This window comes from Lepidochelys kempii, chromosome 3, assembly GCF_965140285.1.
Source record: "Lepidochelys kempii isolate rLepKem1 chromosome 3, rLepKem1.hap1, whole genome shotgun sequence".
NCBI classification, from domain to species: domain Eukaryota; kingdom Metazoa; phylum Chordata; order Testudines; family Cheloniidae; genus Lepidochelys; species Lepidochelys kempii.
The window spans coordinates 56,254,287-56,279,947 of NC_136382.1; the positions used below are offsets into that span (position 1 = coordinate 56,254,287).

The 25,661-nt window shown below is 40.5% G+C and overlaps 1 protein-coding gene across 1 annotated transcript in view; it reads right to left on the reverse strand.

The window, feature by feature from the left end:
* LMBRD1 (LMBR1 domain containing 1) overlaps positions 1 to 25,661 on the reverse strand; it is a 236,733-nt gene that overhangs the window by 185,239 nt on the left and 25,833 nt on the right. The window contains exons 4-5 of the mRNA XM_073336361.2: positions 15,610 to 15,707; positions 11,743 to 11,810 (exon numbers count right to left, since the gene is read on the reverse strand). Of these exons, the coding sequence (XP_073192462.1) occupies positions 11,743 to 11,810; positions 15,610 to 15,707 (166 nt within the window). The remainder of the gene's footprint in view (positions 1 to 11,742; positions 11,811 to 15,609; positions 15,708 to 25,661) is intronic.

The following is a 25,661-nucleotide window of genomic DNA, read 5'->3' on the forward strand; positions in this document are numbered from 1 at the left end:
GTAACCTGTCCTTTAAATCAGTTTCTGTACCCAATGACTGGAAGATAGCGAATGTAATGCCAATATTTAAGAAGGGCTCTAGATCTGATCCTGGCAATTACAGATGGGTAAGTCTAACGTCAGTACTGGGAAAATTAGTTGAAACAAGAATAAAAATTGTCAGACACATAGAACATAAGTTGTTGTGCAAAATTCAGCATGGTTTCTGTAAAGGGAAATCACGTCTTACTAATCTATTAGAGTTCTTTGGGGGGGGGGGTCAAACACACACGTGGACAAGGGGGATCCAGTGGACATAGTGTACTTGGATTTCCAGACAAGGTGCCTCACCAAAGGCTCTTACGTAAATTAAGTGGTCATGGGATAAGAGGGAAGATCCTTTCATGGATTGAGAACTGGATAAAAGACAGGGAACAAAGGGTAGGAATAAATGGTAAATTTTCAGAATGGAGAGGGGTAACTAGTGGTATTCCCCAAGGGTCAGTCCTAGGACCAATCCTATTCAACTTATTCATAAATGATCTGGAGAAAGGGGTAAACAGTGAGGTGGCAAAGTTTGCAGATGATACTAAACTGCTCAAGATAGTTAAGACCAAAGCAGACTGTGAAGAACTTCAAAAAGATCTCACAAAACTAAGTGATTGGGCAACAAAATAGCAAATGAAGTTTAATGTGGATAAATGTAAAGTAATGCACATTGGAAAAATAACCCCAACTATACATACAATATGATGGGGGCTAATTTAGCTACAACTAATGAAGAGAAAGATCTTGGAGTCATTGTGGATAGTCCTCTGAAGACATCCACAGAGTGTGCAGCAGCAGTCAAAAAAAAACAAAAAACGGGATGTTAGGAATCATTAAGAAAGGGATAGAGAATAAGACTGAGAATATCTTATTGCCTTTATATAAATCCATGGTATGCCCAAATCTTGAATACTGCGTACAGATGTGGTCCCCTCATCTCAGAAAAAGATATGCTGGCATTAGTAAGGGTTCAGAAAAGGGCTACTAAAATGACTAAGGGTTTGGAATTGGTCCCATATGAGGAGAGATTAAAGAGGCTAGGACTTTGCCAGCAGATTGAGGGATGTGATCGTTCCCCTCTATTCCACAATGGTGAGGCCTCATCTGGAGTACTGTGTCCAGTTTTGGGCCCCATACTACAAGGATGTGGAAAACTTGGCAATGTCCAGCAGAGGGCTACAAAAATGATTAGGGGACTGGAACACACGAGTTATGAGGAGAGGCTGAGGGAACTGGGATTGTCTAGTCTGTGGAAGAGAGGAATGAGGGGGGATTTGATAGCTGCTTTCAACTACCTGAAAGGGGGTTCCAAAGAGGATGGATCTGGACTGTTCTCAGTGGTAGCAGATGACAGAACAAGGTGTAGTGGTCTCAAGTTGCAGTGGGGGAGGTTTAGGTTGGATATTAGGAAAAATTTTTTCACTAGGAGGGTGGTGAAACATTGGAATGCGTTACCTAGGGAGGTGGTGGAATCTCCGTCCTTAGAAGTTAAGGTCAGGCTTGACAAAGCCCTGGCTGGGATGCTTTAGTTGGGGATTGGTCCTGCTTTGAGCAGGGGGTTGGACTAGATGACCTCCTGAGGTCCCTTCCAACCCTGATATTCTATGAAAATCATGAGTGGTGTGGAGAAAGTGAATAAGGAAAAGTTATTTACTTGTTCCCATAATATAAGAACTAGGGACCACCAAATGAAATTAATGGGCAGCAGGTTTAAAATAAATAAAAGGAAGTTCTTCACTCAGCGCACAGTCAACCTGTGGAACTCCTTGCCTGAGGAGGTTGTGAAGGCTAGGACTATAAGAGGGTTTAAAAGAGAACTAGATAAATTCATGGATAGGTTAAGTCCATTAATGGCTATTAGCCAGGATGGGTAAGGAATGGTGCCCTAGCCTCTGTCAGAGGGTGGAGATGGATGGTTGGAGAGAGATCACTTGATCATTACCTGTTAGGTTCACTCTCTCTGGGGCACCTGGCATTGGCCACTGTCAGTAGACAGGATACTGGGCTGGATGGACCTTTGGTCTGACCCAGTACTGCCATTCTTATGTCTCTGGAGCAGAAACAATCTGTTTTCTTCTTGTACAGCACCTACTGCAATGGTGTCCTGGTATATGACTGGGGCTCCTACATCCTATGGAGTGCTGACCACCACAGTCACCACTACCACAATAATATTGTTAGATTCCAAAACAAGGTAGCTGGCAACCTGAGAATGAAGGAAGATGCTGGTACTGTGCTTTTTGAAAACATCAAGAGTGCTACCGATAGCGGCCATGTGTTGACATAAGTAACATGCACACCTAGTAACTGACAAGCAAAAAGTATCAGGAGCAGAAAATGCAGACTCGAGTTGGTGATCTACCTCAGCAGCTGAATAAGACACTATAGAAAGGACTGAGGTTATATGATCAGAAAACAGACTGTTTAAAGCAACAATGTAGAAAACTTCATATGACAAAAAAAAAAAACAACAAAAAAAAAAAACTTACTATCCCCCAACTGCTGCTGTCAAACATTTCTGGGAGAACACTTATCATCCACAGTAGCCTTTTGAACCTTAACTTTCATTCTATAATTCCAGTTACACTGGAAAATGTTTTCAGTATTCAGTTCCCCGTTTGGTAGATGGCCTGAAACACAGGATTAAGCTAGACAATTCACAAAATGAGCTTGATTTAGCATACTTTTAGGAACTTTTGGGTACATGTAACCATAAAGCAAACCCACATTTATGTATCAAATCCACTGGGAAATGTATTGATGCGAACTGCTTATGACAGCAGTCAGAACTCTAATTATGGTCCCCTGGAATGCCAAACGTGTAGAGGGCTGAGACTAAATTAAATATGGTCCCAGACGTGAGATGTACGGAAACTGTATAAAAAAAGAAAGGTGCATGGCCAATGCTCAGTTGGGATACCAGAATGACAAGATGATAGAAGCGTGCAACATCATTCCCACTTATGATGCTTCTTCACTCACTGGGTTTTCCTTCTTCACTTCTGATGAACTCCATAAGATGAAGTATGCACAATACAGGAAGTCATTTGGCTACACCTACCTTACTCTTCTACAATTGCAATTCTACTGGTCTGTATTTAAGAATTGAATAAAAGTCTTCATGTCTGTCTGTGACTCACCAGTCTCACTTCTTGTAAGTTCTACCTAACCACCTGAGTAAAGAATCTGAATTAGTCAAATTAATGCCCCCCCAAATTAATCAAAGGCTACCAGTAGCATGGAAGATGGTTTGAAAGTGCTGGTGGGACACATGGACTAATAGGTGATCAAAACTGAAATAGCTGGTGCATTGGGACTGTGGCAGAGGTAAGGAGGTATTTCATGGTAAAGAACAAGAGCAGACACGTACAGAGGGTTAGTGTCTGAAGGTCCGTAAAAATGAAACTTGTATTTGTTGTGGTGTATAAAGGAAAAGCCAGTGGAAAGACAAAGTGGTAACATGATCAGAATAGATGAAAATATCTTAAAAGCAGTATTTTGAATGTGCCCCTGGAGCTGTAATGTGGGTGCTAGTTAAAGCCAAACAGAAGGAGGTTGCAGTAGTAGACAGAAAACTATACAGGCCTTAATGAGAGTTTTAGGACTCTGCGCTAAGAGAGAAACTGAATTTCAGATGCTGCAGAAGAAGCAGCAGCAGAATGATGTTGAAGTGGCCCAGATATGTAAGGCTAGCTAGAGAAAAGGTGGAGCCAAAGAGGACACCCATGCTACGTATCTAAGCAACAGGAAAGATTAATGTTGTTGTCCATAGTGAATGAGGGAGTGGAGGGTAAGAAAACTAGGGAGGAAGACTAGGAGTTCAATTTTGCTGAGGCAGAACCTCGAGGGGAGGCAAAAAATAGCCAGATGATTGTGACAAAGTGGGCTACAGCAGGGTCAAAATCTGAACGTCAGTTTGTATTGCCACCTTAATTTTTTATTGTAACCTTCATTTTGTACAGTGTGTTGAGCACATGCCTAACCCTACCCAAAGTAAGTATATTATGATGTATTCCAGTCAGCTGTGTTACCCAGGAAAGGTGTTTGACACCTACTTGAATGAGTACAATGGTAAAGGCAGGTCTACTCTAAAAAAATTTGCACCAATGCAGTTGCACCGCTGTAGCACATCTGGTGAAGATGCTCTAAGCTAACGGGTGCTTAATAATTCCACCTCCACAAGAGACAGGAGCTATGTTGGCTGGAGAAGCTGAATGTTACTGAATGAAATAGTAAAAGGAAAAGAAGAATGGGTCAATGACAAAGTCCTTTAAGACCCTCTTGGAAAGAGAAGGCACAGAAGATATCAAAGTAAGAGGAGAGCCACCAGAGGAGGATGTAGTTGCAAGAGCTAAGTGGAGGACAATATTTCAATGATCACAGCATCAGCAGCAGTGTCAAAAGCAGCCTACATGTCAGGGAAGGATAAAGCAGAACCATGAGATTTGGCCAAGACTATGTCATTCAAGACCTCAGGGAAAGCAGTTTACTCAGTGAAATGCATACGGCAAAAGCCAGGACAGACTGACAAAAGGAACTGATGGCTAAGTTGTAAGTGGTACAAAGTTAGTTAAGAGAAATGAAGTCGAAAAAAGGGATAATCAGTAGTGGAGAGAGACGTGAGGGGAATGAACTTTTTTAGGATTGAGAAAAGCCATGTTTTACTATAAAGGAAGCAACTAATGTAACAAGAGACCAAGGAAAAAGATGACGGATATAATGTGGTCATTGGGGCACAAAAATGGGTTAAACAAGGAAAGTAGGTAAGAAGATACAGCATCATTGACGAGGAGGAGGAGGAGGAGGAGGAGGAAAGAGGATTGGGCCCAATTAAGTCACTAAGATTCTCAATTACCTCTGTCTTGGCTGTCCCCACCCATGCTTTTTTCTATTAGAAAAACTGCAATTTGTTATACGGAGATTTAAAAAATGGGTCTCCACTGTACTACCAAGACCCTAGCATTGCAACATAATTCAACCCTCTTCTGGTTAAGAGCCTATAAGCAGACATTCTTTGCCATAATCTCTCACTACCCTCCAATTCTCACTAATGTCATCAGGCAGGAGAAGCCGGGGAAAAATCCTCACAAGCCCCCACCAGTCTGCTCCACAGGGGTGTGCAATGGAAGAGTAGTAACTGTACAGCCAACTGAAGATCAAGCCAACCAAAGATCACACAGAATGTGCATAAGGCATTTAGACCTGGTTTGAACTAGTGAACTGCTGCAACATCCCCAACAAATTAGCAAAGCTATAAAAACAAAGCCATGGGAAGTTGTTCTCAAGATACTGTATATTAGCCATATTATTATTACCATATTATTATGTTTTATTTGTAATGCAAAAGAGAGAGGAACTTCCGTAGTTCTCAGAGGGTCAGCAACTTCTGGGGAGACACTTCTATGCTTAGAACAATAGGAAGTCTGTCACTGTGCCTTCCAGAATGTGGGGCACCAATTGCTTTCTGAGGATGGCTCACAAATGAGACTCCCAATAAAACTGACAGAGTCAGTTCCAGCTGTACACCTGCCATGAAAACTCACTTTGTTTAGGATAGTAGTCCATCCTTTTTAGCAGTGGCAATAGTTTCTCTCTCAACTCTAGCTTTGACTCAGATAATGCAAAACCAGAACCAAAACAGCTACAGCAAAGCAAATGTATTCTATATCTCCTTGTGGATCTACAAACTTCTTTACTAAATTCTAATCATACAGAAGTGCACAAATCCACTGAAGGCAGCAGGACTGTCAGCAGTGAGGAGATAAGTGGCAGACATTAAGGTTGTACAGGTTTACAACTGGGGGTATAATTTTCATACAAGTGACGTGAGATAAGGAAAGAACCAACTTGACACAAACAAGATTGACATTTATGGACTGCAGTTAAAACTAACTTTTTATTTGAATTGCACATCAGAATTGGGCTGCTCATTTTATCTGAAGTCATTGCCACGACCAAGAAACCCGATAACGCCAAACTCCACAGTCGCTTTTCAGAGTAGACTCTCTCCATGTCTTCTCACCTGTTTTTGGCTGTTGAGTTATATTCCTTCTCTGGAAATCTATTAGTCACTCATAACAATTGGTCTACCCAGAACAAGGGAAAGTATAAATGCACACGGGAAGTAGAGAGAGGGTAGAAGAGAACTGAAGCATATGTTGCAAGTTCCTGTAACCAGTTTTAACTCCAAGTTTATATAAAGAGGTATTTTAAATTTTGATCCTCAAACATGAGGGATAATAATTGTAGTCTTTGGTGACTTAATTCTAGAAGCTATTGAAATTCATCTCCGTCATCTTTATTTATAGACTAATTATGGTACAACTACATTCATAGGATTTTTAAAAATTATACTGCAACAAGGAAATTTAGGATACTCAGAGTACAATTTCTGTAATTCAAACACTTTACGTGTGGTACTCAAACGATTATTTTTAGTTACAGGCATTACGTTACAGCCTTGAATTATTTTTTACACTATGGACTGCTGAGATATCCTTGTGTAGAGATGCCTCAACTAATCATATTAAGAGTCATCTAGGAATATGCTTTAAGTTTTAGGCACGCAGCTAAAGTGACTCATGGAGTAGTCATAAGCAAACCATATGCACAAGAAAACATGACAAGGCCAAACAGGTAAACAAGCCGTTTAAAAAAAAAAATCAAATCAACATATACATCTCAATATAAATAAGGTACACATGAACAGTTTAACAGTGATATTTCCACAGTATCTAGAAAAATTCAACACTCCTTAAAAATGTTGTCTTCTGGTGACAGAAGGCGTTTAGAAAGGAAAAGTAGTTATGAGCTAAGATTATCAACATTTCATTTTTGTGTTGCCATTAAAAAGCAACATTTATCCATATTTACACACATAGCTATGGTGTGGGAGATCTTTCTACTTCTTTTTCTAGGAATAAGGACATGTATACCTACTACCCTCATTCTCTGCAGAGGTTAAAAGGTTAGGGGGCATAAGGGAGAAATGCCAGACTTGCTCCTCTCTGTCTTAGGTAAGTAGCCATCCCCACCAGTTTCAGCTCCTCCTAGGAGGAAACTCTCATTGCCACAGCCAATGTTTCAAGCAACTTTAATCCCTGATTGCATCAGATACTAATCAATAACTGAGTAAATACTGACTTTTAAATTAAAAATCATTTTCTTAAAATATTTGGTTATTAGCCACAATTTTTAAAAAAATGGATTATGGCCATAGCTCACTGGGAACAGTTTTGTTTTACCAACACTACAGTGAACCCGCTGGCTCATCACTGCATAACCCCCATATTTAACTGGAGGGAAAAGATTGAGCCACAGGTCATTTTAGAAAGGTAAACATCTAGTTCAGAATCTAGCCAACAGATATTTAGTAAACCTGGAAGACACTTCTCTCCCCCCCCCCCCCCAAAAGGGTACAGGGGATCAGACAGATATCCAGAAGACTACATAGGAGCATATACAACAGACTGTGGGAGCAGCTTGAAAGCGGGTTGCACAAGGAAGACCACACAGCAGAAGAGCAAACTTAACTGGACATAACAGAACTAAGCTCTGGCCAGTGTAAGCTACACTGTGCCTACAGTAGTTATAACCTCTGCTTTCTGCCACCCCTACTAAAAGGCCACAGAATTTAATCGAATACTTCCTGCATCAAACCCATAAACTCTAGAGGAGTTCAAGCTTCACAGACCCTGGACTTCAGAAAAGCAGACTTTGACTCCCTCAGGGAACTGATGGGCAGGATCCCTAGGGAGAACAACATGGGGGGGGAAAGGAGTCCAGGAGAGTTGGCTGTATTTTAAAGAATCCTTATGGAGGTTACAGGGACAAACCATCCCGATGTGTAGAAAGCATAGTAAATATGGCAGGCAACCAGCTTGGCTTAACAGTGAAATCCTTGCTGATCTTAAGCACAAAAAGGAAGCTTACAAGAAGTGGAAGATTGGACAAATGACCAGGGAAGAGTATAAAAATATTACTCAGGCATGCAGGAGTGAAATCAGGAAGGCCAAATCACACCTGGAGTTGCAGCTAGCAAGAGATGTTAAGAACAACAAGAAGGGTTTCTTCAGGTATGTTAGCAACAAGTCAAGGAAAGTGTGGGCTCCTTGCTGAATGAGGGAGGCAACCTAATGACAGAGGATGTGGAAAAAGCTAATGTACTCAGTGCTTTTGTTTGCCTCTGTCTTCAAGAACAAGGTCAGCTCCCCGGCTACTGCACTGGGCAGCACAGCAAGGGGAGGAGGTGACCAGCCCTCTGTGGAGAAAGAAGTCGTTCGGGACTATTTAGAAAAGCTGGACGAGCACAACTCCATGGGGCCGGATGCACTGCATCTGAGAGCGCTAAAGGAGTTGGCGGATGTGATTGCAGAGCCATTGGCCATTATCTTTGAAAACTCATGGCGATTGGGGGAAGTCCTGGACAACTGCAAAAAGGCTAATGTAATGCCCATCTTTAAAAAATGGGAAGGAGGAGGATCCTGGGAACTACAGGCCAGTCAGCCTCACCTCAGTCCCTGGAAAAATCATGGAGCAGGTCCTCAAGGAATTCTGAAGCACTTAGAGGAGAGGAAAGTGATCAGAAACAGTCCGCATGGATTCACCAAGGGCAAGTCCTGGGGCCGGTTTTGTTCAATATCTTCATAAATGATCTGGAGGATGGTATGTATTGCACTCAGCAAATTTGCGGATGATACTAAACTGGGAGGAGTGGTAGATACGCTGGAGGGCAGGGATAGGATACAGAGGGACCTAGACAAATTGGAGGATTGGGCCAAAAGAAATCTGATGAGGTTCAATAAGGATAAGTGCAGGGTCCTGCACTTAGGACGGAAGAATCCAATGCACAGCTACAGACTAGAGACTGAATGGCTAGGCAGCAGTTCTGCGGAAAAGGACCTAGGGGTGACAGTGGACGAGAAGCTGGATATGAGTCAGCAGTGTGCCCTTGTTGCCAAGAAGGCCAATGGCATTTTGGGATGTATAAGTAGGGGCATAGCGAGCAGATCGAGGAACGTGATCATCCCCCTCTATTCGACATTGGTGAGGCCTCATCTGGAGTACTGTGTCCAGTTTTGGGCCCCATACTACAAGAAGGATATGGATAAATTGGAGAGAGTCCTGCGAAGGGCAACATAAATGATTAGGGGTCTGGAACACATGACTTATGAGGAGAGGCTGAGGGAACTGGGATTGTTTAGTCTGCAGAAGAGAAGAATGAGGGGGGATTTGATAGCTGCTTTCAACTACCTGAGAGGTGGTTCCAGAGAGGATGGATCTAGACTGTTCCCAGTGGTAGAGGACAGGACAAGGAGCAATGGTCTCAAGTTGCAGTGGGGGAGGTTTAGGTTGGATATTAGGAAAAACTTTTTCACTAGGAGGGTGGTGAAACACTGGAATGCGTTACCTAGGGAGGTGGTTGAATCTCCTTGCTTAGAAGTTTTTAAGGTCAGGCTTGACAAAGCCCTGGCTGGGATGCTTTAGTTGGGGATTGGTCCTGCTTTGAGCAGGGGGTTGGACTAGATGACCTCCTGAGGTCCCTTCCAACTCTGATATTCTATGATTCACTCTTGACTTGCAGACTTCAAGAGACTGAAAGCTAAGTTAGTTAAGTTATTTCAATGGCTAGTTACCCACACAAACATTTTCCATCTTATTTCTAGCCTGAATTTGTCACCTCTTCGCAGTCTCTTAAATCAGCTAAATAGATTTACAGTGAAACTAATTAAGCTCAAGCAGGTTTTCCCAACTCCAAATTATGATTGTAGCTCTTTTCTGCATTTGTTCCAATTGGTCACTATCGTTTTTGGTGTACACACATCAGAACTGGACTCAGTACTTCAGTGATATTTCTCACTAGGTCTGTATACAGTGGTAATATCTACATCTACTTGATATTCTGTCTATCCATCCAAGGATCACTTTTTAGGGTTCATCCTGTGAAGATACCATACACAGAGTTAAAGAAACTGAATGCTCCATCATACTTTAGAAACATTTAAATACTACTTAGTGAAAGAACCTGCCATGGCACATAAACTAAGTACTGTATATACTCCGGTCAAGGTTCCTTCCCCACTCTGAACTCTAGGGTACAGATGTGGGGACCTGCATGAAAACCTCCTAAGCTTACTTTTACCAGTTTAGGTTAAAACTTCCCCAAGGTACAAACTATTTTATCCTTTGCCCTTGGACTTCCACTGCCACCACGAAACGTTTATCTGTGTTTATTTATTAGGGAAGTGTTGTTTGGAAACGTCTTTTCACCCAAAATCCTCCCAACCCTTGCACCCCACTTCCTGGGGAAGGTTTCGTAAAAAACCTCACCAATTTGCATAGGTGACCACAGACCCAAACCCTTGGATCTTAAGAACAATGAAAAAGCAATCCGTTTCTGAAAAGTAGGATTTTAATAGAAGTAAAAAGTAAAAAAGAAATCACCTCTGTAAAATCAGGATGATAAATATCTTACAGGGTAATTAGATTCAAAACAGAGAATCCCTCTAGGCAAAACCTTAAGTTACAAAAAGACACAGACAGGAATATCCATTCCTTTCAGCACAGGTTATTTCCTCAGCCATTTAAAGAAATCATAATCTAACACATATCTAGCTAGATTACTTACTAAGTTCTAAGACTCCATTCCTGTTGTGTCCCCGCAAAAGCATCACCCAGACAGACAGACCCTTTGTTTTTCCCCCCCTCCAGCTTTGAAAGTATCTTCTCTCCTCATTGGTCATTTTGGTCAGGTGCCAGCGAGGTTATCCTAGCTTCTTAACCCTTTACAGGTGAAAGGGTTTTTCCTCTGGCCAGAAGGGATTTTAAAGGTGTTTACCCTTCCCTTTATATTTATGGCAACTAATTATTAAAGATGAAAAAACAGGACATGGAATAATGTTTTAACTTCTGCAGAACACTATTATTTATGGGAAAGAAAAGAATTTCTTATTCCCTTACTTGAGTAATGTATTATCTCTCTCTCAAACTAAAGCCAATAAAGCCTTTACACCGAAGACAAGTATATATGTACATAAGCATGAGCCCACACTGAACTATTAAATCCCAATTCAGAAAGCATTTATGCACAGGCATAACTCTTAGCACACCATGCACATGACTTCCTGAATTAGGGTCTTAATGTACAAATTAATTTCACAGGTTTAAAAAGGAAATCAAAGTTTAGCTATTCTCATTATATGGCCTGTGGTGTATATTATGATGTAAACTTATGACTAATTATAAGCATATTTCAGACAACTATATTAAGATTCAAGATTGCACAAAGTCAGAAAAATCCAAGTTAAAGCTGCATGCATAACTTCAATTCTGCCTCCTACGTGTATGCAACAAAATACAATAGGCAACATGAAAAAGCTGGATAGTTTTCCTCAACTATAAAAATGGATTCAAATATTTAAGATACATCCCTGAAAATCTTCAGTATGAGAGTCTCTCCCCCCACTTAGATCTGTATATTATGAAGAATTTAAAAAAAATGAACAGAAAAAAATAAAAAATAAAATAAAATAAAAGATCCATTGTGGGTCTGATGTTACCATAACCTACCCTGGCTTTGCTCTGGTGATTCAGGATATTAGAATCTTTATAGGGATTTTTTCTTATGATGCTATTTTTCACTTTACCTTTTCAGTTATTTATTAATCTAATTTTTCCTTTACCTTCACTTCAATACAAACGCATGTATATACTTACCCAATTAGAAGAAGAACTGCGCAAACCATGAGGAATCCCAGAGTATACTTGAGTGCAGTTTGAACATGCTGTATTTTAAATTAAACAAAGTTGTAATATATTTAATATTTGATTTTTTTAGAACATCTGCATATTTTAATCAATAAATCACAGGATAGAATATTTAGTGGGACATGCGGTCTATAAAAATATTACTGTTTAACTAAAACGGATTTTGTTTCAAGAATGCAAATTTCTGCCTTAGATCTAAAAAGTTGTATAGTTTGATGTTAAGAGGTAATAACCATATGAAATTAAGATCTATTACACAGTATAAGCTTGGGCAACCTGCTCTGGCCAGATGTCACTCCTTTAAATCCTCTTGAACATCTGTCTTGGGTGTGTTATTCAATAGAGAAAAAGGTACTATACTAATAGACTAATAAGAACTATGCTGCTGGTACTATGAGGTAGAGTGACAAATACAAGCATGTATCTGCAACATGCCCTAATCTGAACTCTGTAGTACTGCTATGGTGAGTTTGAGTGACATTTTCATTAGAATGAACTATTCTCTTAATGTGGCATTTGGAATAAATTCTAGTTTCAGGAGACCACTGCTGCCTATTTTCATTTAATGGCACTCTTTTGTAACATGGCCACCCCAGAGACTAGTTACTCCTCCTAAGGAGGAGCAGGTTTTCTGACTATATGACCTCAAAGCCATTTTTGCCATTCTTCTTTTTACTTCAGAGCCCAGTTACGATCAGCGCTTCAGGAAAGAATACCTGACTGTTATAGGGTGCAGTATTTATACCCTGGGTGTAAGGAAGGTTGGGATCAAGAGACTTGTTCCTTCTGCCTGACATTCTGCTAAAATGTGACTCCTACAATTGAGCATATCATGGATAATTAACATTAAGCTAAGTATTAGTTATCAAGGGCTCCATGTCTAGTTGGCAGCTGGTAACAAGCGGAGTGCCCAAAGGGTTAGTCCTGGGGCCAGTTTTGTTCAATATCTTCATTAATGATCTGAAGGATAGCATGGATTGCACCCTCAGCAAGTTAGCAGGGAATTGGTCCTGCTTCGAGCAGGGGGTTGGACTAGATGACCTTCTGGGGTCCCTTCCAACCCTGATATTCTATGATTCTATGACACTAAACTGGGAGGAGTGGTAGATACGCTGGAGGGTAGGGATAAAATACAAAGGGACCTAGACAAATCAGAGGATTGGGCCAAAAGAAATCTCGTGACGTTCATCAAGGACAAGCGCAGAGTCTGGCATTTAGGATGGAAGAACCTCATGCACTGCTACAGACTAGGGACCGAGTGGCTAGGCAGCAGTTCTGCAGAAAAGGACCTAGGTGTTACATCCAGCTTCTCGTCCACTGTAAGTCAACAGTGTGCCCTTGTTGCCATGAAGACCAATGGCAGTTCGGGCTGTATAAGTAGGAGCATTGCCAGCAGATCGAGGGACGTGATCCTTCCCTTCTATTCAGCATTGGTGAGGCCTTACTGTACTGTGTACAGTTTTGGGCCCCACGCTACAAGAAGGATGTAGAAAAATTGGGAAGTGTCCAGTGGAGGGCATTAGGGGGCTGGAGCACATGATTTATGAGGAGAGGCTGAGGGAACTGGGATTGTTTAGTCTGCAGAATAGAAGAATGAGGGGGAATTTGACAGCTGCTTTCAACTACCTGAAAGGGGGTTCCAAAGATGATGGATCTAGACTGTTCTCAATGGTACCGGATCACAGAACAAGGAGTAATGGTCTCAAGTTTTAGGTTGGATATTAGGAAAAACTTTTTCAGTAGGAGGGTGGTGAAGCACTGGAATGGGTTACCTAGGAAGGTGGTGGAATCTCCTTCCTTAGACGTTTTTGAGGTCAGGCTTGACAAAGCCCTGGCTGGGATGCTTTAGTTGGGGATTGGTCCCCGCTTTGAGCAGGGGGTTGGACTAGAGGACCTCCTGAGGTCCCTTCCAACCCTGATATTCTATGTTTAATATTGCAACTCAAATGGACTCCTTAATTTAGCATATTTTGAAAGAAGTCTACTATGTGAATTAAAACAGAAGTAACCATCAACTTCTTCAAATTAAAGACTTGAAAGTTTAGAACAATGTCAGTGTAAGTTTTATTTTTAGGGCTGTCAATTAATAGCAATTAACTCACGTGATTAACTCAAAAAATTAATGGTGATTAATTGCACTGTTAAATACCACAATATCAATTGAAATTTATTAAATATTTTTGGATGTTTTCCCACATTTTCAAATATATTGATTTCTATTATAACGCAGGATACAGTGTACAGTGCTCACTTTATATTATTTGTTATGACAAATGTGCACTGTAAAAATGATAATAGTATTTTTCAACACACCTCATGCAAGTACGATACAGAGATTGCATTATTGTCAAAGTAACTTATAAACGTAGATTTTTGTTGGTACATAACTGCACTCAAAAACAAAACAGTGTAAAACTTTAGCCTACAAGTCCACTCAGTCCTACTTCTTGTTCAGCCAATCGCTAAGACAAACAAGTTTGTTTACACTTATGGGAGATACTGCTGCCTGCTTCTTATTTACAGTGTCACCTGAAAGTCAGAACAGGTATTCGCATGGCACTTTTGTAGCCAGCACTGTAAGGTATTTACATGCCAGCTATGCTAAACATTCATATGCCCCTTCATGCTTCAGTCACCATTCCAGAGGACATGCTTCCATGCTGATGCTTGTTAAAAAAAAAATGCATTAATAAATTTGTGACAGTTCTCCAAGGAGTTCAGTATGTCTCCTGCTCTGTTTTACCTGCATTCTGCCATGTTTCATGTTACAGCAGTCTTGGATGATGATCTAGCACTTGTTTGTTTTAACAACACTTTCACAGCAGATTTGACAAAATTGAAAGAAGGTACCATGTGAGATTTCTAAAAATAGCTACTGCACTCAACCCAAGGTTTAAGAATCTGAAGTGCCGTCCAAAATCTGAGTGGGACGAGGCATATAGCATGCTTTCAGCAGTCTTAAAGAAGAGCAACACTCTGATGCGGAAACTACAGAACCTGAATCACCAAAAAAAGAAAATCAACCTTCTTCTGGTGTCACCTGACTCAGTTGATGAAAATGAACACACGTCAGTCCACTCTGCTTTGGATCATAATCGAGCAGAACCCATCATCACCATGGACTTACGTCCTCTGGAATGGTGTTGAAGCATGAAGGGACATACCAATCTTTTGCACATCTGGCACGTAAATATCTTGTGATGCCGGCTATGACAGTGCCATCCGAATGCTTGTTCTCGCTTTCAGGTGATGTAAACAAAAAGCGGGCAGCATTATCTTCTGCCAGTTATAACCAAACTTGTTTGTCTGAGCAACTGGCTGAAGTAGGACTGAGTGGACTTGTAGGCGCTAAAGTTTTACACTGTTTTGTTTTTAAATGAAGTAATTTTTTGTACACAATTCTACATTTGTAAATTCAACTGTCATGATAAAAAGAGATTACACTATTTATAATGGGGGAATTGAAAAATACCATCTTTTTTTTACAGTGCTAATATTAGTAATAAAAAATAAACAAAGTGAGCACTGTACACTGTATTCTGTGTTTTAATTGAAATCAATATATTTGAAAATGTAGAAAACAAATTTTTAAATAAATGATATTCTGTTCTTTAATGGCGCGATTAATTGCGATTACGTTTTTTAATCGCTTGACAGCCCTATTTATTTTGTTTAAAATTAAGATCAGAGACAACGGTTCAACAAAAGGCTACTCTGAACAGTTGAAGCAGAACAGCTGTTAGACTTCATTATTTGGCTACTGTATTCAGACCTTAAGAAACAAGTCCGCACTAGGTGTGGCATAAATCAGCTTACTGAGCATGTGCTGGTATCATCTTCATCCTTCTCCTCATAATAGAAATAGACAAAAGGAATCCACAAAAACACAGAGAACAATATGATGGAATACAAAGCTGAGGAGAGAAAAAAAGCAGAGAAAAAAATTAAATCCAAGTTGTGTTGGCTTACATTGTTACACCACAACAGCTAAAAATTAACTGGTAAAGTAATCAAAATGTCTTAGAATGTCACCATTTCCTCTCATCCCAACTGAAAAAAAAAGGTCATTCTGATAATTTACCTCTAGAACAAGTGGGTTGAAATTGTAGTGAGTCTAGTCATTTGCTAGCCACATAAGACATTTATTACACATCAACCATTAAGATGAACTTGTCAGGTCTCAACAAGTCATAATAACTGGTAATGCAGGTTTTCAAATGGCATGCAATTATATGATCAAAATATCTGCAATTATTCCTACATATGTTGTCAGTCATGTGATCTTTAGAGCTATTATGTCCCAAGACTTTTTTTGTAGAAAAAACCCAAAACATCAGTTACTGAATATGTTTCACGTACAAATAAATCAGACTCCAACCATCAGTTCTTTTGAAAACTAGTATCCTATTGCCAATATGCTCTCAGGAGTTATTAGGGAGGGAGGGGATATAGGACAGAAAACGGCAATAGCCAGGACCTTTCCTTCCTCAAAACTTCAGACCACAAAAATATAATTCTGCAACTGAGACTGAGCCCTTCCATCACAGAGGGATGAGAAGAGGAAGAAAAGAAAAAAGCCACCAATAGCCAAAAAACTGAAATTAGTTGCTGGATCACTCCTTTGACACTTGGAGACAAGTGTGAGTGTGGCCCTCCTCTCATTGATGGGAAAGAACCAAATGATACCCTCTCCTCTCCATTCTGCCTCATACTTCACAGTTCTGAATAGCTGACACCCACATACTTTCAGGAGCCATAGTGACAGCAAGAATGAACGGACATGTGAAGGAAGAAGCACACAATATGCATAAGATGAGGAGAGGGGGAACAGATTAGTCAGTTCTTTTACAAAGTGACAGGAAACAATATTAAGTTCATGAACTAATTAACATATTTACTTAAAGTCTTCAGAAAGTGGTCTTTCCTCAGATCGCATGCTATAAACTTAGGGGAGGATGCTTGTTCTTATTAAAAGAAAATGAAAAATAACTTAAGAATTCAACACGCAAATCCTGTATGCACAAAATCCTCAATGCTATCTTAATGAAGTAATGACCAGCACCTTGATTAGAGTAAATCTTAGCATATTAGCACATCTGAATATAAAATGACAAAAAATTAAAGATAGGTCATTTAGACTCATATTTAGGCTCACAGGTCATTTAGGCTCATAAATCACTCATATTATTCCTATACATTCTAAGAAATTTTACTGCTTAATTTATCAATTTGTTCCAAAGTCTCCTCTGACACCTCAATCTAGGACAGTTCTTCAGATGTGTCACCTAAAAAGAATGGCTCAAGTTTGGGAATCTCCCTCACATGCTCTGCTGTGAGGAATGATGCAAAGAGTTTTTAATTTCTCTGCAATGGCCTTATCTTCCTTGAGTGCTCTTTTAGCATCTCAATCACCGAGTGGCCCCACTGGTTGTTTGGCAGGCTTCTTACTTCTGATGTGTTTAAAAAATTTTGCTTACTTTGCCTAGCTGTTCTTCAAATTTTTTTGCCTTCCTAATTATATTTTTATACTTCATTTACTAGAGTTTAGGCTTCTTTGTATTTTCCTCAATAGGATTTAACTTCCACTGTTTAAAGGATGATTTTTTGCCTCACACTGCTTTTTACTTTATTGTTTAGCCACAGTAGCATGTTTTTGGTCCTGTATATTTTTTTAAATTTAGGAGGTTTATTTGTTTTGTAATGTAAGACAGGACAACAATAATTTTTACACCACCACTTATCCAACACACACATAAATGGCAGCCAGTTAGCGTAACATGTTGATCAACAGCCTCCTTTGTAAATGCTATTAATTTGCCATGTTGACCATGAACATTTTTTTCCTCATTAAATTTATGCTAACACCAAAGTAATGGAATACATCAACACTGGCTGAACAAAGAATCCTTGACTTCACTTGGTAAGATTGAAAGTGAAATGTTACAACAAAATGACATTCAGAAAACATTTTTCTTGACTTAAGAATGCACTTGAAAGACACTTTTAAAAGCTATGACAAATTTTTAACCTGGAGTCAAGAGTGCCCTCCTGTTTCTTTAAAGATAAGAAAGGGTCCTCAAACATTTCTGTTTAACACGGTAGCGAATAGGGGTTAGGATTTTAAAGCAACAACTTAGCAGCCAACAGTCTGGTTTAATAGGGACTACTGATTTCTTGAGTGGTTAACTGGATTGTCCTTTTCCTCCTCCTGATGCCTGAAGGCCATTTTTCTTTCCAGCCTCACTACTGGCCAAACTGTAGAGAATTCAGATGCTGAAAACTTTATTTAATCTTTCAGGAACAACTAAGGTTTCAGAAATTGTTGATGCTCTTTCATTTGGCTTTTGAGAGCAATAGCCTGGAGGACAGAGATTCTACACTGAAGGAAATGTTTTTATACAATCAGTTTGCCTACAATATGCAATATGACCATTTTTGAGGCATATTTCAATCAGTGGATCATTCAGAATCAGATGCATTACATGGCTATAAAAAGATAAACATATACTAAAGATTTTGATTACCTCTGCTGAAGTAGGACAGTTTGTGGGAAAATATTATAATTGTTGAAAACGCAAGTGTACAAATTACAGAAATTCAGTAAAGTACAACAGAGGCCTACTAGGAAACATAAAAGGATACATTTTGAAAGCGTGTAGTCCAACTGAACCTTGAAAAGGGTCATTTATAAGGAAAGTTCTCTTCCTAATAACACTGCATTAGGATTATTAGTAACAAAGTACCTGTAATTCTGTTCAGGAAGAGAAAGCAGGGAGAAAAGATACTGAAAACAGAGTAAACAAAACATTGTATTTACATATGAATTAAATATCATATTGCTCCCCTATGCTGCTCTATGAAAGCTAAACTCACAAAAACAGGTTATGTTTTTCAGAAGGTTGTTATACCAAACAAGATTCTGAAGATTATGAACATTAGCTTTCCAGATTGTGAAAAAAGATTTTACAAACCTCATTTTTCAAATATCTCAGTAATGATTTATAATAATCTGTAGGTCCAGAAAGCAGTCTGAATATCACAAACTGACAATATCTTGCTCTGCCCAGTAGGAAGAAAGCTCTTGAGCGTGTGAAGAAATTAGAAAAGGCAAGGCCGTTACCTTTGAAAGATGTGAGAGTTTTTAAAGGCATACTATTTATCTTCATAGGAGAAGATTAGACATTCTAATCCATTTTGTTTAGATCACTTGAACACCGATTTTTCTTTAACATAATAGTCTACAAATTGATCTATGTCCTTCCTAAGTCAACTCAGCGGCATTCCAAACAATGTATTCTGAAGCAAAGATGGTACTTAGATAGTTATGGTCTTCTGAAAAAAGCACAGTTAAAGAGGAGTACCAGTTTTCTTTCAGGATAACAGCTCTGAAAAAAAAGAAAAGGAGTACTTGTGGCACCCTTCGAGACTAACATTTATTTGAGCATAAGCTTTCATGAACTAGCTCACAAAAGCTTATGCTCAAATAAATTTGCTAGTCTCTAAGGTGCCACAAGTACTCCTTTTCTTTTTGCGGATACAGACCAACATGGCTGCTACTCTGAGCTCTGAAAAAGTAGCTCATCCCATCTGCAAAATACTGCCTGTAAAAATGCAAATGGAAGTTCATACCAATTTCTTCCTCAACAGAAGTAGAAGCTAAACATGGACAAGAATGCTAAGGGCTATCCCACATGACAATTGCAGATTTTTTTTTTTCCCCAGGAGAAAAACAAACAGTTCTAAGTGGTAGGGGCATGAATTCTTAGTTAAAAATGTAGTAGAACCCAGGGAGAAGAGAGTTCTAATTCCCCCCCCATACATCAGTTACTAGTTAATTGGTGGGTACTCATTGTTCACAAACTTAAGTTTCACAGATCTAGATCCCCCCTCCCCAACAGCAAAACTCAAACTCTCCTTTTAATAAGACAGTTTGTAAAGTACAAACACCATCTGAAACAGCAACAGTACCTCTCAGCCAAAAAAGTCTAAGCCATACTCTTTCATTTTAGTATTGTAAAAAGTTAAATTCTGAACCTTATTTAGGCAGGAAACCCACAACCAATGCCACCATGCCGTAAAACCAACTATTATATTAAAGAAATCATAATCCAGATGTATTAAACGGAGCACCCCTTAGGACTGGGAACCCATTCTACTGCGCACCATATAAATACAAGCAGACAAGAGTTGAAAATCTAATGCAATCTACAGCTCAAGGCACAGTTAAAGAACAAAAAGTCCTTCTAGTCTTTTCCATTGAGGTTATTAAACCAGGCCTATCACCTGGATTCACCAGTAGCACATTAAGCAACTGGACTAGCATCTTTACTGCACAGGTTACCTTACTCCCTCCAAACAGGTTCTTATTCATATATGAAGGATTCTAACAGTGAAATAGTCAAGGCCAACTAAATTATTTTTAAGAAAGCCAATGTACACTTCACACTAGTAAAATATGTTAAATAAGCAACTCTGTATTACACTAGTCTAACCTGACTGTTCCAGAAAGATGAAATACCTTTATTGCACACTGCTAAACTCTGAATTATTCAGTAGTCTTTCTAGATGTACATATGCACAAGGTATGTAATAAAACTCCTCTTTACTCCACTGCAATATTTAAGTGGTTTTTAGAAGCCATTTTTATTCAGTGTTTGGTCAATTTCAAGATCCCATACTGGAACACTAAAGTTGAATGTATTACCAACAACTTAAGTTTTTGCTGTACAGTAACTCCTCACTTAAAGTCGCCCTGGTTAACGCCGTTACATTGCTGATCAATTAGAGAGCATGCTCATTTAAAGTTGTGCAATGCTCCCTTATAAAAGTCGTTTGGCAGCTTCCTGCTTTGTCCACTGCTTGGAGGAAGAGCAGCCTGCTGCAGCTAGCTGGTGGGGCTTGGAACCAGGGTGGACTAGCAGCCCCCCACACACACAAATCAGCTCCCCATTCCCATAAATTCCCTGTGCAACAGCCGCTCAGCAGGCTATCAATTGCCGGCAGTTCAGCTGTCCCTCCCCCCCACTGCCATGTGCTGCTCCTGTCCTCTACGCCTTGGAGCTGCTCTCCAGAGCCTCCTGCTTGCTGTGCAGGGGGAAGAGAGAGGCTAATGTCAGGGTGTCCCCCGCCCCCCTGCTCCTGCACCCCACTTAACCCATCTTCCATAGAGCGGGGGGGGACGGGACGACACGATAGGGCTCAGGACGGAGGGAGCTTCCTGGCAGCAGCTGCCATCTCAGCTTGCTGATTAACTTAAAAAGGCAGTATACTTAAGAGTGGGGTCATCGTATTCAAAGGAGCAATGTGCATCTCTCTCTCTCTCACACACACACAGGGTGTCTCTCTCTGTCTCCATCTGCCATGCTGTCGCCCCTTCCTCCATTTGTGCAGTGTTGTAGAGTCTGAGGCTACATTAACAAGTTAACCCTTGAGGGCTCAGCCAATTGCTAGATTATTTAGCAGTAAGGCATTGTGTGTGAGTCTGTCTGTCTTTTTTCTGGTGAAAAAAAGTTTCCCTGGAACCTAACCCCCCCCACCCCCCATTTACATTAATTCTTATGGGGAAATTGGATTCGCTTAACATCGTTTTGCTTAAAGTCGCTTTTCAGGAACATAACTACAACCTTAAGCGAGGAGTTACTGTAATTTCTAAGGGAGTACAAGACAAAAAATAAATGGGGATTTGCTGGTAACAGATTAGAAAATTAATTTGCATAGTCTAATAATAATGTTGTTCCCACTTCTCTCCTTAGTGTCCTATTCCCACATGCACAAGTTACGTTTCAATCCCTCACTGCCTCAAATAGTTTACAAAGGGTAGGGACGAACCGTTTTATTTCTACATTACTTGACACAGTGAGGTCCCTAACCCTGAATCCGAGCCTTTAAGTAACAGTATTAGGTAGTATTTCTGATATTAAACTTAGTTTCTCCTATGCTCACTTCATCTAATTACTCTTGAAACATTATCTTGTACTACACTAACTCTCCTTCCCTTGTCAGCTGCATCCTTCAGATATTTGTAGGCAATTATGCTGCACTTTAGAAGCTTTATTGAGCTATAGCTATTCAGACTGTACTTTTTTCTCATTGGTCTTAATCATTTCATCCATCTTCCAAATTCACTCTATGGTATCTATTTTGTGGTTATTGATGTGTCCAGGTATGATGCTCTGTACCTTGGGGGAACAGCCAGCACCCCCCCCCCATCTTCATCTTTATAAAATGATTGTGTGGTATCCAATGCAAAGTGTCATGTTGGGTGTCTGCAAGGCTCATAAAGCACTGAGCACAGTTGTTATAGTGATGTTATAGTAATTGTTACAGTAATGTTTTCGTAAGATTATAATTTCATGTACATAGTTATGAGGCTGAAAATGTATCCTCATGGCTTAAAGCAAGCCCATGCAAAAACTCTCCAAGAACAGTTCACACCTCAGGAGGGCATGGATGTGACAAAACCACCCCAGCCTCAAAGGAACAATGGACACTTGCTTAAGCAGCAACAAAAGAATCTGTTAGACTCTCAAGGGAGTCACCCCCTTCCTTTGGGCAGTTTGGGATTACAATGAGTTAATGCTCAGCTGATACTGAAGGGGGTGGGGGGAGGAGGCGGCAAAGCCTGGAGGAAAGAAAGGACATGATAAAAGGGAGACATTTTGCTATGCTCTCTCTCTTCCACCAACAGCTACAGAGAGCACCACCACCACCACGCAACTGAACCACTGATCAAAGGGGACAGCCTGGCTGAACAGGCAGCCTGTGATGAGAAGTATCCAAGTTTGTAAGGTTTCAGAGTAACAGCTGTGTTAGTCTGTATTCGCAAAAAGAAAAGGAGTACTTGTGGCACCTTAGAGACTAACCAATTTATTTGAGCATAAGCTTTCGTGAGCTACAGCTAACTTCAGCAGATGCATACATCGGATGTTCTTACAAGTTTGTAAGGACATTGAAAACATTAAGAGCAGCTTAGAACGTGTTTTGCTTTTATTTCATTTGACCAAATCTGACTTATGTTTTGACTTATCACTTAAAATCGATCTTTATATAGTTAATAAATCTGTTTATTCTACCTGAAGCAGTGCGTTTGGTTTGCAGCGTGTCAGAGGCTCCCCTTAGGATAACAAGCTTGGTACATAAAATTTCTTAGTTAAATTGACGAACTTACATAAGCTTGTAGCAGCCAGCGGCCATAACTGGACAATGCAAGACTGAGGTTCCTAGAGTTGTTTCTGGGATCCAGAGATATTGGCTAGTGTCAGTCGCTTGCAAGTAGCTAGGAACAGCTTACATGCTAGAGGCTGTGTGTGAACAGCCCAGGAGTGGAGGTTCTCACAGCAGAGCAGAGTAAGGAAGGGTAAGGCTGGCTCCCAGAGTCCAGGATTGGAGTGGCCTAACAAATCACTGGTCCAGACAACACCAGAGGGGAACATCACACCCAGAACTTGCATGCAGAAACCAGATAAGCAGATCTACTGGCAAATCACAATAGCAAGTCTGCTGTGCCCCCAAAAGAATATATCAAAAGGTTTTAAAAAACTGTTGACATTTATGGAAGAAGCATGGCCTTCTGCAGAAGTAGTAGTTCGTAATACTAGTGCATTGGCCACTTTGGTATTTCAGAAAGCAATCTGTGACTAGTACTCTTTACATAAGTTTCTCAGGAAAATTCCCGTCACTACAATACCACTGGTACAGCTCTTTAGTATCCTAAAAGAAATCTTCAACACACAATCACTTAAATTCTTTTTCTTTCCAGAAATATTTCATTTTGCATGAAAAATAAAAACCACAGGAAGAGCTGGGAGAGTACAGACCACTCACTATGGTGACAGAGGGAAGACCCAGCTCAAACTACCTCTGCGGCCACCTCACCCATCAGCCAACTGAGTCAACAGCTGTGCTGCTCTCTGCCTCACAAAATAGCTGCCTTAAACTTAGTCATCCTGTGCCTAGTTTCAGGTCCACCACATACTGCAGTCAGAAAAGGGTGTGTTTCTAGTGAGATCTTGGCCCTGCAGAATTTAACGTTTTTCAGTGACCTGGAAGAAAATCAGTTGAAAGTCTGTAAGAGAAGTGGGAAAAACAGGACAGGTCACTGATACAGAGCGATCCAGATTGCTCTAAAAGCTACATGCAAGCAAACTATACACGTTTCAATACGACAAACCATAAATCTAACAATGTAGGCCATGCTTACAGGACGGGGGCTAGTCACGGAAGCAGGAACTCTGAAAAAAGATTTGGGGATCATGGCAGACAATCAGCTGAACACGCATTTCCAGCACAACTCTGTGGCCAAAAGGGCTAATGCAATCTTTAGATCAGAGGTCCCCCAAACTGCGGGCGACCCCCTAAGGTGGCACAGAGTAATGCGCAGCTGGGGCCTTGACCAGCCCTCACAGGGGACTGGGAGGGAGCACCCAGGGCCCTGGCTGCCAGCCCTAGCTTTGGCCCCATTACCCCAGTCTGTGTCGTTCCCCTCCCCCCAAGCCACAGCCCTGCTCGTGGCCCCAGCTTCGGGGGGGGGGGGAGCGGGGGCACGAGCCTGAAAAGTTTGGGGACCATTGCCTTAGATGTATAAACAGGGGAATCTCGAGTAGCAGCAGGGACTTGTGTATTTGGTACTGGTACAACTGCTGCTGAATACTGTGTTCAGTTTTCAGAGTAGCAGCCATGTTAGTCTATTCGCAAAAAGAAAAGGAGGACTTCTGGCACCTTAGAGACTAACCAATTTATTTGAGCATAAGCTTTCGTGAGCTACAGCTCACTTCATTGGATGTCCAGTTGTGGTGCCCACAATTCAAGAAGGATGTTAAGTTGGAGAAATGATTAAAAGGTTAGAAAAAACTGATTTCTAGCAACAGACTCAGAGCTCAGCCCACTTAGCTTAATGAAGAGAAGGTTAAGGAATGTAGTCTTGATTGTAGTCTATAAGAATGTACTTACGGGGAACAAATATTTTATAATCAGTGTGATGTGTTATTCCATATTCTTTATTAAATGAATATGACACAACAGATACCCTTTATGCCAGATGGCTCACGTGCGGTATCATTGGAAAGATTATGATTTACTGAATGTGATTATCCAATTTGCATGCCTGTATCATTTCTGTATCTAAAGTTAGGAATATTGATTATGTATCTGTATTTCAACTACGCTACTTTGGGTGATGCCCACTGCTAACACTTCAGGTACAACAATGGAAAAGCCAGACAGGGTGAATAGCCCAACTGCAAGGACAATGGACTGTCCAAAGCTTGGCCTTCCTGTGGATAACCCATACTGCCTTAGATTGAGGAATGCTGTACTCCTACAGAGAGTCAGGTGGTCTTGGCACCTGATACTAAAACATTACCTGGGACTGCTTCCAACTTTCTACTGTAAAGGAAGAAGGGTCAAACTAGGCAAACAAAGGACTCCTGCCCTTATGCAGTTCCTATTTAAGGGTGGGGAAATGAGGTAATCCAAGATCCTCAGTTCTCCCCTGCTACCCAACCCAAAGATGGCTACTGGAAACTACTAAGACTGAACTGGGGGAAAGAACTGAACACAGGCTGGAACGGTGTCTGGCCTGTGAAGATTATTAGAACCATATTTAGGGTGAGAATTTGCATGTAACCAGTTTCTTTAGTGTAGTAAGCTTAGTTCGCGTGCTCTATTTTCTTAGTAATCTGTCTTGTTCTGTCTCCTACCTCCTTAGCTACTTAAAATACACCTGTTAATAAATTTCTGGTTTATAATATAACCCAGTTTATGTTATTTCTAACCGAGGGGGCGAGAAGTTGTGTATACCCTCCCTCTACAATGAGGGAAGAGGCAAATTTCATATAATTTTGTACTCCAAGGGCGGGGGAGGGGGTGGA